Source organism: Puma concolor, chromosome D1 (assembly GCF_028749965.1).
Source record: "Puma concolor isolate L17-30 chromosome D1, mPumCon1.1.hap2, whole genome shotgun sequence".
Taxonomy (NCBI): domain Eukaryota; kingdom Metazoa; phylum Chordata; class Mammalia; order Carnivora; family Felidae; genus Puma; species Puma concolor.
Window position 1 is genome coordinate 59,048,741 of NC_141676.1, and position 13,189 is coordinate 59,061,929.

The 13,189-nt window shown below is 49.1% G+C and overlaps 1 protein-coding gene across 6 annotated transcripts in view; it reads right to left on the reverse strand.

The window, feature by feature from the left end:
- Positions 1-1,822: 1,822 nt before the first annotated feature.
- Positions 1,823-13,189, reverse strand: part of XRRA1 (X-ray radiation resistance associated 1) — a 62,616-nt gene continuing 51,249 nt past the window's right edge. For 4 of the 6 annotated variants that reach the window (XM_086678309.1, XM_025928680.2, XM_086678308.1 and 1 more), the window contains 7 exons: positions 9,839-9,932; positions 9,008-9,123; positions 7,003-7,350; positions 3,865-4,063; positions 3,008-3,123; positions 2,689-2,794; positions 1,823-2,303 (listed from right to left, as the gene is read on the reverse strand). In XM_086678309.1, the coding sequence (XP_086534435.1) occupies positions 2,050-2,303; positions 2,689-2,794; positions 3,008-3,123; positions 3,865-4,063; positions 7,003-7,350; positions 9,008-9,123; positions 9,839-9,932 (1,233 nt within the window). In that variant the 3' untranslated portion in view covers positions 1,823-2,049. The remainder of the gene's footprint in view (positions 2,304-2,688; positions 2,795-3,007; positions 3,124-3,864; positions 4,064-7,002; positions 7,351-9,007; positions 9,124-9,838; positions 9,933-13,189) is intronic. The other 2 variants (XM_086678312.1, XM_086678311.1) reach the window with 2 other exon arrangements.

Here is a 13,189-nt window from a genome sequence, read left to right on the forward strand (position 1 = left end):
AGCAACTGAAGTCTGCTTACTTGGACACAACTGGTAGACGATTGTATGGCTTCCAGAGGTGCAGCAATTCACCTGCACAGGAGGCTGAGCAGACAGTGTGATACGCTGCCTCTCATACCTAAAACAGGCACTAGGAGAGGCAACTAATTTATTCAGATGGTATCCTATGTGGAAAAACAGTTCACGAGCGTTTGACCTGGATAGGTGAAGCCTCTTCAGGATGCTCTCACATTGGTGAAGGGCTCTGGCCTGGCTGGGCAGAGAGAGCAGATATATGCCTGGCTAAAAATTAGAGCTAGGAGCCCCGGGGGACTTCGGCACACAGCTTAGCTCAGTGGTTAGAACTGTCAGATAGCTTTCCCAACAAAGGAAGCGACAGCCTTTGGAGGGAGTGAGTTCCCCATCACTAGGGGTGCAGGAAGGAGCTGAACAATCTGTTAGGGGGCCCGCAAGATGCTTCCTGTCTTGAGGCTGGGTAGGACGTTCCTAGGAGCCTTTCAAGCCTGAGGGCCTGTGGTTTGATAGTGTTTCTGGCTGAAAGATGCAATCCGTTTCTCTAGAACTGGAACCTAGCAAGGCTTACAGTGTAAATGTTGGGGTAGAGTCTCCTTCCTAACATTAGGGGAAGGGGATTTGGGCCCCAGGAGACCTAAGGCAGCGAGTTAGCAACACACTCTGCAGGTGAGTGCCACCGTGGGTGACCCTGTATTACATGTATCTGTCCAGGTGCCTGTGTCAAGTGTGACGTAACACCCTCTGTAACTAGATATGTGTACGTGACCGTGTGACTTTCGTGAACGCGGATGTATGCATCTGGTGTGACCACAGCTAGGTGTAATTGTGTAACTGGCCACGTGTGTGAGTGAGACTATGTGGCCAAGTATGATAGTAAAGCTATTTCTGTGTCCTAACAGAGTCTCACAGTCACAATACAGCAGACAGTCCACCACGCATCTGTCAGACCTGTGGCGGCAAGACAAGATTAGATCTCAATAATCACCTTACCTGCAACTGAAGTTGTAGGAGTTTGTGCCTTGCTGAGTAGCCTTAATCCTCATGCCACCAATTCCTGGACCCTGGGACCTACATGCCTGCTCCCCAGGTCTGAACTGTAGGTACCCTCAGGAGAGTAGCCTTAGCAGCGAAGGCTGCTCAGGAGACCAGTCACACTCGGTGTCCATTCCCAAATGCACATCTCTGGAGTTCAGTGCCAGTGGCCTTCGCTAGATCCACCTGTGGAGCAGATGGGGACTCCTGGGCACTCAGAAGAATGGGGCAGCCCCACAGGCTGCTGTGGCCAGAACCAGTTTACTTACTGTGAGCCCAGGCTGACTTTGCAGGATCTGTTTTAGAGCCACGGTGTTTGCATATGGGACTTCAGCTTGTGTCCTGGATGAGAGGACCTTAGGAATTCCATGTAAGTCCTGCCCTCAGCCTGTCCCAACTTTTTGGCCATGACCATCCAATAAGGGAATTCCCAACCCTCTTCCCCTTCCTCTCCATTTGCCCTCAAAATTGAAAAAAGCTGCCCCATAAAAAAAAGCACCTTTTCTGGGGCCTGGAGGCCTCAGTTTTGCCCCCTACCCCAGCAACACACATACACTTTGTTGGCTGTGGATGGGTTAGTTAACTTCTCTGAGCCTCAGAGTCCGTGCTGCTGCTCTGTTCCATCAGCCCCCTTGTTTTTTCAGCCCAGTGCCGATCGCAGCTCTGTTGGAGATGTGCGACTCAGGCAGGTTTCCTAAAGGATGCGTGTGTCAGCCGGGTGCTCCTCCAGCGTGGCAGCCTGGCCATCTACAAGAAAGCACGTGGACTACCTTGCTCTGTGCACCCACTCTTTATTGCTGCTGGGCCAGGCGCTGGGTCCTGCCTGGCCCGGGGAGGGGAGGTCCTCACCAGTTAGTTCCCCACTCTCTGTGGCCGGCGAGCGAGGCCAAGTCAAGGTTTGAGGCCTGCACCCGGCGCACCCAGCCCCAAGGCGCGGTCCAGGGTGCGGAGCCCTCAGGGAGGGTATGGGGCACAGGCTGGGCACTGCCCCGTGCGCAGACCTTAGTCTTTTGAGTCACTGGCCGTGGGACCCTGGCAGAACTCATCCATGAACTTGAGGAAGCGGCCAAACCTAGGCTGGCCCTCGCTCAGTGCTGGGTGGCCTGGGGGTGGCGCTGTGGCCCTGAACACTGTCCGCAGTGAGCAGCGCACCAGCTGCCGGTAGCGTGCCCGAAACTCCTTCAGCAGCCTCTTGGCCTCCAGGTATTGCTTCTGGTTCACCAGCCTCTGCTCAGTCCGCTGGCGCAGGACAGCTCCTGCAGGGAGAGAAGCCAGAGGGACACCAAACTCGCTCTGGGTCCCAGCTAGCCCGAAGCAGTGGGGACTGCGTCCAGAGCCCCCCCACCCCAGAGAATGGGACGGTGTGAGAGGAGGATGCTACGGGGACTGAAAATGGCCTCCCCAGCTTGGGGCATTAGGCAGCCAGTGGCGTCTCCTCTGAATTCTACCTCAAGCCTTAGTTCTGGCCTGTAACGTGCTGTGTGACTCCAGGCCCCAGCTTCTCCATCTGCACATGGGGAAGGGCCAGGGCAGATGCTAAGGGCCCTTCCGGCTCTGACATGTCCATGCCGGCTGCCTCCCACCAGCAGATGAGTAAACTTCTGGCCACTGAGGATGGGGACCGGGTGGGCACAGCTATACCTAGTGGAGCCTCTGTAATATTCCGGGGATCCCGCATGCGAATGAGAATGTCATCCAACAGCTGGGCTCGAGTCTTCCGTGGGGGTGGAATGGGGATCCTCTGGGCCTAACATAAGGTAAGAGGAACGTGTCACCACAGTCCAGTGCTCCGCCTCTCCTGGCCTCATCCCCTCATGCAGATGCAGCAACAAGCAGGAGGGCACCTGGGGGCACTGGGAAAGCACAGCCCTCAGAATGTCCTGAGGTGACAGCCACGTCTCTAACTGGGGGTCCTGAGGAGCCACTGGCACACACAACAAGGTGGTGGTTACGCATTTACCCGTTTCTCCTTGGGAACGTAGCGTTTCTGAAGAGTGTCAAGCCTGGGCTTGGAGGAGCGGAACAGCAGCGGGTGCTTCAGCACGTACTGCAGGGCCTGTGTGTTCTTCTGGATTCCTAAGGCAAAAAGGCATGGTTGGGTCAAGGCACTCCTCCTCCACCTATTGAATGCCTCCTCCAACTTCTTCATTCCCCAGTCTCACAGCAGCCCTGGGTGGAAGGATTGGAAAGGCCCCAAGAACACACTGCTTCATCTCTCCCTGATCTGCAGTGCCCGGACCTCCATCATCCATTCCCTGAATAACTGTCCCCTGTGTGCACAGATCCTCATGGAAAAGTAGCACTGGCATGGAGAGAAGGAATGACCCTGACATAACGTCGTTAAACACAGTGGGTTATGCCATAGGGACTGGCACCCAAGAGAGCACACAGTCAAGTGCTAGTTCCTCTGGGAGCACAAATACTACTAACACATCAGTGTGAAATAAGGGGCTCCGAGGGAGCACTACCCCCTTGCCTCAAGTCACATAGAGAGGATTTTGGATGTTCAATTTGGGACTCAGGACTCTGGCCAGTCTGGGTGTCTGTTCATCAAACCCTTCCTGGAGACACTTCTCCAACCAGAGCAGCTGGGCCTGGACTGGCTGGAATTGGAAGAGCTGTGGCTCCTGAAAATCCAATGAAGGCCCAGGCCAGGGGTCTTGATATGTAAGGCTCCAAACCAGGATATCCTCAGGGGCCCTTTGACAGACACGGAGAGGACAGCATCCCAGTCCTGAAATGAAGCATTAGCTTTGCCCCAACTTGCTCCAGGCTGCAGAGAGGGCCCCTTGCCCTGGAGCCATTCTCCTCACATACCCTTTGGCTCAATAAAGGCTGGATCAGGCTTGGCTGTCAGCAGCTCCTCATAGCCACGATACTTGCTGGGGAGGGAGGCAGATGGGAGCTTCCTCCAAGCCCTCTTTACCTCTCTGGGGGCTGTGCGGGGTGGTCTTTGCTCTTCCTCCTTCACGGCTGAATCATCCTTCTGGTGGATGGAGGAAGGCAACCCACTCACCTGTGACCAAAAGAAAAACGTACTCATTCATTCCATTAACAGACGCCAGCATTAGCTCTGTGCGAGTCCCCATGCTGGGCCCCATTAAGGGCAAGAACCAAGACTGGGGTGAGAGCGGGCAGATACGAAAGCAGGCAATGATCATGCACCTTGGTAAGTGCAGTAGGAGAATGGAGCACAAAGGTTCTGGGGGAGCCCACAGGAAGCCCTAACCCCGTCTGGGGTGGGAGGTGACTGGGAAGCTCCCTGGAAGAAGAGATGCCTTAACCTGCGCTAAGTCTTGAAGAAGCAGGAGAGCCATCCCCAGGCAGGGTGGGGAGAGGGGTGAGCTACAGGTGATGAGGAGAAAGGGCTGTTGTAGGCAAGGAATAGCGGGGGCCGAGACCCACAGATAAGACGCTGTAAGGTGTATTTGGGGGAGCTCCATATTGGTATTGTTGGGGTTACTGTGAAGAGACGGGCAACTGGAGCAATAAGCAGGCCTCGGATCAGGAAGGACTTTTAAAAGCCAAACTGAGGGGGTTTGTTTTTTCTATTTTTAAAAAATATTTCTAGAGAGAGAGCTTGCAAGCAGGGGAGAGAGGGGACAGAGAATCTGAAGCAGGTTCCATGCTGACAGCAGAGAGGCTGATGTGGGGCTCAAACCCAGGAACCATGAGATCATGACCTGAGCCAAAGTCGTATGCTTACGTGACTGAGCCACCCAGGTGCCCCTTGTTTTTGTTTATATTTTCTTTATCCTCACTATGGCAAACCACAAAAGAGTTTTAAGGGAGTGAGGGAACATTATCTGAACTCCCATTTTTAGCCTAACCTACTGGTTTTATAAGAAACATATTAATGAAACCTGTATTTAATGTTGGGATATAGTTTATGCCCTTCATTAAAGCCTGTGGCTGAAAAATAGAAAATCTGAACAGACCTGTAACAAGTAGAGACTGAATTAGTAATTGAAACGATTACCACAAAGAAAAGCCAAGGACCAGATGTCTTCACTAGTGAATTCTACCAAACATTTGTTTGTTTTTTTTAATTTGAGAGAGAGAGAGAGAGTGCGCACACGAATGAGGGAAGCATAGAGGGAGAGAGAGAATCTCCACTCAGAGCCTGACACAGGGCTCCATCCCATGACCCTGGGATCGTGACCTGAGCCAAAATCAAGAACTGGACACTTAACCGACCGAGCCACCCAGGCGCTCCTGTGCCAAACATTTAAAGAATTAACACCAATCCTTCACAAACTCTTACAAAAATTAGGAGAAAGGGGAATACTCCCAGCTCATTCTCTGAGGTCAATATTACCCCAAAACCAAAACTAAGGAAAGACATCACAAAAGGACGATAGAAACCAACATTCCTATGAATGTAACACAAAAATCTTCAAAAAATACTAGCAACCCAAATTGGCAACATATAAAAAAGAACTATATGCCATGATCAAGTGGTATTTACCCCTGGTTTACAAGGGTTAGGCAAATGGAAATCAATTAATATGATTCACCATTTCAATAGATAAAGGACAAAACCCACACAATCATTTCAATAGACACAGAAAAAGCATTTGGTAAAATCTAATGCCCCTTTGTGATTAAAAAAACAAAAACAAAACACTCGATAAACTATGAACAGAACGAAGCTTCCTCAATCTGATAAAGTATATTTATGAAAATCCCACAACTAACATCAGAATTAATGGTGAAAGACTGAAAACTTTTCCCCTTAAGATCAGGAATAAGACATGTCTGCTCTTGCCACTTCTATTCAACACTGCACTGGAGGTCACAGCCTGGGCAATTTGACAAGGAAAATAAAGCCTTTTCAGTCACAGTGACCCACAGTTAATTGTCCTACTTTGGCTCCTAGGAAGCTCAGAATTGCATTTTGCAATATACCTCTGTTAGGAGAGCGGCAGAGCATAATGAGCAGGTTAGAGTGACAGAATTATCCTGGGACTCATTTCCTTTCCTGTCTGTATTTTCCTTTCATTCAACTTTCTCAAGTTCATTTTAAAATATTTATTTATACTCTGCTTTGTTCTAAAAGGTTCTGATACAGTTCATAAAGATACTTTTATATTGTATAAATTTGTGTGTCACTGTAAGTCATCTGTAGAATAAGAGATGGATGTACCACTTGGAAAGATCTGGCAGATTGGAAGGGCAAGACTGGAGGTAGGGAGATGAGCAAAGGCAATGGTATAATAATAAAGTTCAAGGAGGCCCTGCCAATGCCTCCAGCCTCATATTTCCCTTTTCTTACGTGTCACCCTTCTGCTGCCCAGACACTGACCCATTTGTGGTTTCTGCACATGCCATTTTAATTTCTTTCCTCTGCAGCCTGCTTCATGTTGTTTGCTCTGCCCAGAACACCCTTCCTGCCCAGGTTCGCACCTTGTTACTGCCTACTCAGCCTGCAAAGCTCAGCTCGTCGGAACCTCTTTCAGGAGCCCTCCTGGTCTGGGCAGAGGATCCCTCTTGCGTCCAGGCTCCCAGCCCCTGGGTTTTCCTCAGTCTTGGCACCGACTTAATACATTGTTCCTACAATCCAACCCCCACCAGACTGAGGACATCTCGAGGACCTGTATCTCAGCAATCTGTATTCCCAGGATTCAGAGACAGCATCAGAAGTGACATGACTTATGTAGATAGGCAGAGGCAGCAGGAAGCCCTTCTGAGAAATTAGTCAGAACCATGCCCCAGCCAGACCCCAGATGCTGTCTGTGCCACAGGGCCATGACCTGTCCCTTTGGGTACCCCCACCGGAGGCCTTGGCTCAGCAGGTCTCCCAGACGAGCCTGCAGGTCTTGCCAGGGGTGCTTCCTTCTGGTTTCCAGACCTGCCCTGTGCTTACTTCCGGCTGCCTGCAGCAACCCAGCTACAGTGGTGGTATAGGAGCCTCTGGGAGCTAAGCACAAGGCAAGGGCAGGGGTATCCAGGTACCTGGGTCAAGAATATGGACTCTGTGCTCTTGGTGTCCTCATCTGACAGGTGCTCTGGGCTGAGGTGGCCAGGTCTGTTGCTCTGGTGGGACATGGTCTCTTCACTATGCACAATAGAGTCAGAGCAGATGGGAGGCAGTGGCACAAAGGGCCGGTGGGACAGGGAAAGGCCCTCCAGGCCCTCGATGGGCATCTCTGGCTCCAGAGGACTGCTTCTGGTGGTGGACAGCTCTTTAGTTGGCGCTGCCTCAGACTCTGGCATCTCCTTTGAGGGAGACTTGATTGTGGGCACGGATAGGTGATGAAGAATCAGAGGCTGCTTTGGCACCTTTGGAACTTGGGTTTTCACCTGTCATGGGAGAAAGGCTGGATTGTTTTGCTTCCTAATCAGAGTCTCTCCTCCTGGACCTCATAAGCCTAAGGCCATTTGGTACAGTGATCAGAGGACTGGGTGAGGGCTCCTAGGGGGAGGGAGGGAGTGAAATCACACTAACTGGGCATCTACAATGTGCCCTATACATGACGGATGTTGCTTTATTTACACCTCAAACTACCCAGTAAATAATTATCTTTATTTTATAAAAGAGGAAACTAGGGCTCAGAGAGGTAAAATGCCTTGTCCAAGGTCACAGAATTATTTGATGGCAGAGCCCGGACTACCTGATTTCCATACTGGGCTCTGGGCTTCATTCTGCATCCCTTATCATATCACTCTGGCTCTCAATAGCCTCATTGTTCTGATCAAGGTTTAACACAGTGCACCTGACCTTCCTCAGGGACTCCTAGGAAAGCCTGTGGGAGATGGTCCTGCACTTTCTGGTAGGCAGCAGCACCAGGCCCCTTTTAGGATGCTGGTTCCCATACCTTAAATGAAGTTTCGCAAGGCAAGTCTCTCTCAGGGTTCAGAACTAAGGAAATAACTTCTTTCCTATTGAAATTCTCAGCTTCCTTAATTGGCAAAAGCCAATCATCTTGGGGGATGAGGATTATAAAGTTAGCATCTGGCTCACTCTGCTGGCTGATGGGAACTAGGTAGTCCGATCCTTAGAGGAGGCAACAAACAAGAAGAATATGATGGAAACCTTTTGAATTTCTATTTCTGGCTTGTAATTTGGCGCTGGTCTAGGGCTGGACAGAAGCTGCAGAGGGGGTGGAAAGGGAATAACTATTTAACTGTGGGGACCAGCAATGCCCAATTCAGCTTTTAGAGCTACAGGAAGGCTAAAGTTCAGGAGGGGAAGCATTTCACAGAAATTTCTGCAATTCTTCAGATGAGCGAGGGAAATGACTTACTTTATGGCATCCCAGAAGGCAAGTCTAAGACCACTGGCTATGGGAGCGGACTGCTCTCAACGTAAGGAAATGCTTCCAGAGGCAGAGGCACAAGATGCGTATTCTAGGCTTGGCACAGCCATCCATGACTCCTACAGGTGGCTACTACTTGCATGGATAGTGGCTTGGGGGGTTATAACATTTATTTTTGAAGATTTTATTTTTAAGTAATCTCTACACCCAACTTGGGGCTTGAACTCACAACTCTTAGTTTTATGCTTTACCAACTGAACCAGCCAGGCACCTCATAACATATTTTTGTAACTGTTGCTTCATCCAGTCCTCTCAGCAGCTCAGAGAGGCTTAGAGTTGAGAAGATGAAGCTCAGAGAGTGAAGCTCTTGCCCAAGTTCAGGTGGCTGTGGAAAGTGACGAAACCAGGCTTATCCCTGGGTCTTCAGACTGATTTCTCCCTCACTTCTCCACAGCTCCTTCTTCATGGGGTAGGACTCCATGACATTCACATAGTAGCTTCTACCTACTCTGACACCTGGGTCCCTGTGACCCTAGATGCGTCTGTATGTAACAGACATGGAAAGAAGACAATGCCACTACTACAGACCTAAGGGAAGGAATCCATGAGTGGGAATGGGTTCTCCCTCCCCAGGTCAATTTGCATGCATTAAAATAGGCTCCACTTCCTCTGGGCTTGGCAGTCCTGCCCTGGAAGCTTACCTTCCGAGAGTCCTTCCGAGGCATCAAAATATGATGCTTAGCCTTTACTATCTTCCTTCGAATCAAGTGGATCCCCAGGTGCTCCTGGAGGAAGGTTTTCAGCAATGGAGGGACCCCTGGAGCCACGATGGGGAAGTGAGATTACTATTAGAGGATATTTACTGGGAGCTTCTTAGGTGTCCAGCACTGTTCAAACTGCTGGACATGTATTAACTTACTTCATTTTCAGACCAACCACAGGAGGTAGGTACCTATATTATTCGCATTCAATACGTGAGGAAACTGAGGCACAGACAGGTTAAGAAATTTGCCCAAGATAACAAGGATAGTGAAAAGCAAGGATGAGAACTCTGCTGGTGTCACTCCAGGACCCAGGATTCTAAAGTGCCAACAAGATGCAGCTGCTAATGCAGCACCCAGTATATCCAGGATGCTCTGGGTGGGAGGGCCCTGTACCCCTCCCCAACTGGGAAGTAGGAAATGAGGTCACAGCAGAACTGCTCTACAAAGCAGGGTGTTACTTAAAGATCTCACACAGGATCTAGATAATTCTGTATTCCATTCCCTGCTCTGCCTCTTTATTGCTGTGGGACTTTGATTAGGTTATGAACCTCCTGGATCCTCAGCTTCCTTCACTGTGCACGGGGACAGTGATGCCTGCCACACAGGGCTGCTGTCAGGTAAGCTGGTACAGAAGCAGGTGCTCGGCAGTATCTGTGCTTCTCTCCATCTCCAAAGAACCCAGGGCTGGACATTGATGAGGTGGGGCTAAGGGGTGCCCATGCTGCCCCTGGGCACCAGGACGGGGGCGCAGCCTTGCAGGTACCATACCTCGTGTATGCGCCACCAGAGGGTTGTTATGAAAGATGAGCTCGCAGAGAGATGGGAAGAGAGCTACCGGCAGGATGGCATCTTCCTTCGCGATCTGTGAGGAAGGTAGGGAAAAGCTTCAGGTCGACACTGCCCCCCCTCTGCCCAGGTGCTGCCAGTCCCCACACTGTAGGCCGCATGCTTGCTAGGGCTGAGGTGGAGCCAGCTTAGTTATGCTGCTGTGCTCGGACTCAGTTCCGGGCAGCGTCTGTCCCTACGACGTCACCTGCTCACACCCAGAGGACCCTGCCCCACCCCTGTCCAAAATTCCACATCACAGTTTCTTGTTTGAAAGTTAAGAACTGTTTTCCTTTCTCCACACCAGAAATGTAGCCCAGACCAAGTAATGAAGATGTTGGTGACAAAACAGGGACAAACACATATAGCACTTGTCTCACAAGGACTCTGGAAGGTTGGCAGGGCATTGACTCTGACTTCAGGATACAATCTGACACTTCACCTTCCTCAGTGCAACCTGTACACACCTCAGTCTGTTGATAGCATTCTTGATGATGTCTTTCGTTAAGGCCTGTCCTGGACACTGATCTGGGGAGGGACAGGGGGCAGGCAGTCAGGGGGACCCATTCATCTAAAGGAGAAGCAGAGCCAGTAAGGAAGACTTCATGGCTGTCTGTGGCCCAAACGCTGCTCTATCCCCACAAGGCCGGCCTCTGAAGGGCAAAAAATACTCAACCTTTGTTGAGCAGAGTGGCTGGAACATCCTTAGGGAGGGTGTCTATTAGCAACAGAACAGTATCAGAGGGGCCAAGAGTCGGGCAGTGGCCTTTCAGATGCCTGGGTATCTAAGGTCAGACTCAGGACCTATGGAAGACAATTAAGGCCTGAGGGCTGCGAGAGAGAGGGCCCTTCAGTTTATCTTTCTCTGGAGCCCCACTTTATTTATTCTTTCATTTGTGTTCATCCAATCAATAAGTATTACTGAATGCCTCCATATGCCAAGCACTGGGTTGGAAATGAGCAAAACGGCTAGAACTCCTGTCCTCAGGAAGCACTGCCTGGTGGGAAACACTCACTGAAGAAGTAATAACACTAAAGAGGATAGTTCTGAAGCTGTGATTAGTGCCACAAGAGAGGGTGTGTGAAGTCCTCAGGTGATTTGTTCCAATCAGGGAAACAGGGAAGGCTTCCCTGAGATCCAAAGTATGGGGAGGGGGAAATTTGTGAGTGCAGTGGAGAACAGACTGTACGGCACAGAATCCTCTGTATTAACCAAAACAGTTTCCTCTACTTTCTGGGCACACAGCTAGACTGTCTTCTAGCCTCCTAGGCAGCTAGATGTGGTCACAGGACTCTATTCTAGCTGATGCAACCTGGGTAGAAGGGATCATTTCTGGGCAGAGCCCATTTGAAACCTCCTATGTGATCCTCTACATTTCTCATTCCCCTCCTCTGCTCAGCCATCTATCCACCAGATGCAGAGGAGCCAATGAAATCCTCTTAAGGCCCTATGGGATTACAGAACCATAGCCAGAAGGGACCTGGGTCTCCGAAAGACCTGGGAGGCCACCAGCCCATCTGGGATACCTACAATGGATTTTATGAAAGAAATAGACTTTTACTGTGTGAAGTCATTGAGAATTTAAAGTTTGTTGCAGCAGCTCATGGTACGTGTTCTACCTAACACAGAGAGGAAGTGCTCCATGCAGAGAGCAATGTGTGAGAGGCCTCACAGCAAGGAGGAGGAAAGCCTGTTAGAGGGATATAAAGAAGGCCAGTGTGATTAAGAGCAGACAGAAAATGAGGCTGGACATGCAAATAGGGGTCAGACAAAAGCTAGAAAGATCTTGGTCTTTGAGAACCTAATATGTGGATTTTCAGAAATATGAGGACCTAAATATGACAAGAGTTGGTAACAGGTTAGATATGCATGGTGAGGAGGGATGTAGAGGAGAGAGAAATATCAAGGATGACAGCCACATTTTGGCTTGAGTGAGCCACATGCATGATGAAGCTATTCTCCAAGATACGGGGCAAGGAAAGAAACTCAAATTTGAAGCTCATTAATTCACTTGGATATGTGTACTATGGAGGTACCTTTCAGACCTCCCAGTAGAGATTCAGGTAGGCAACGAATACCCTAGTCTAGAGTACATAGGGTACAAGGGGTCTGTACTGGAATTATAAATTTGTGAGCCACTGTTAATTGGCCCTGTGGGTACGTGAAGCCATCCCTAGGGAGAGAGTACAGAGTGATTAAAAGAGAAGGGACAAGGAGTAGGCCTTAAGCAACTCTAACATTTGGTCATCTAGATCTAGACCAGGACGTGGCAAACCTTTTCTGTCAAGGACCAGAGAGTAAATGTTTCAGGCTTTACAGGCCTTAACATGTCAGTTGCAACTACTCAACTGTGCTGTTGTAGCACAAAAACAGCCAGAGACAACTCATAAATAAGTGTGGTGGCTCTTTTCCAATAAAACTTTAGTTATGGACTATGAAATTTGGATTTCATGTAATTTTAATATGTCATGAAGTATTATCCTTCTTTCGATTTTTTTCAACCATTTAAAAATATAAGAATCAGCCTTAGCTTGAAGGCTATACAAAAACCAAGGTCAGCAGATAACACCTGTGGGCCAAATCTGTCTCCCCCCAATCTGTTTAATAAAGTTTCATCAGAACACTGTCATGCTCCTTGAAAAAAGCATAGAAGACAGCAGAGAATGTATTGCTGCAGAGCTCAAAGACCTAAGAAATAGTCATGATGAATTAAGAAATGTTGTAAATGAGATGCAAAATAAACTAGATGCAGTGACAGCAAGGATGGAAGAAGCAGAGGAGAGAATAGGTGAAACAGAAGATAAAGTTACGGAAAATGATCAAGCTGAAAAAAAGAGGGAAAAGGAAATTATTGGACCATGAGGGGAGAATTAGAGACCTAAGTGATTCGTTGAAACAAAATATATCCATATCATAGGAGTTCCAGAAGAAGAAGAGAGAAAGGGGCAGAAGGCTTATTTGAGCAAATTATAGCTGAGAACTTCCCTAATCTGGGGAAGGAAACAGGCATCCAACTCCAAGAGGCACAGAGAACTCCCTTCAAAATCAACAACAGGTCAACACCACAATGTATCATAGTGAAAATAATAAAATACAAAGATAAAGAGAGAATTCTGAAAGCAGTGAGGGACAAATGGGCCTTATCCTACAAGGATAGACACATAAGGATAGTAGTAGACCTGTCCACGAAACTTGGTAGGCCAGAAGGGAGTGGCAGAAAATATTCAGTGCTTTGAACAGGAAAAATATTCAGCCAAGAATCCTTTATCCAGCAAGGCTATCATTCAGAATAG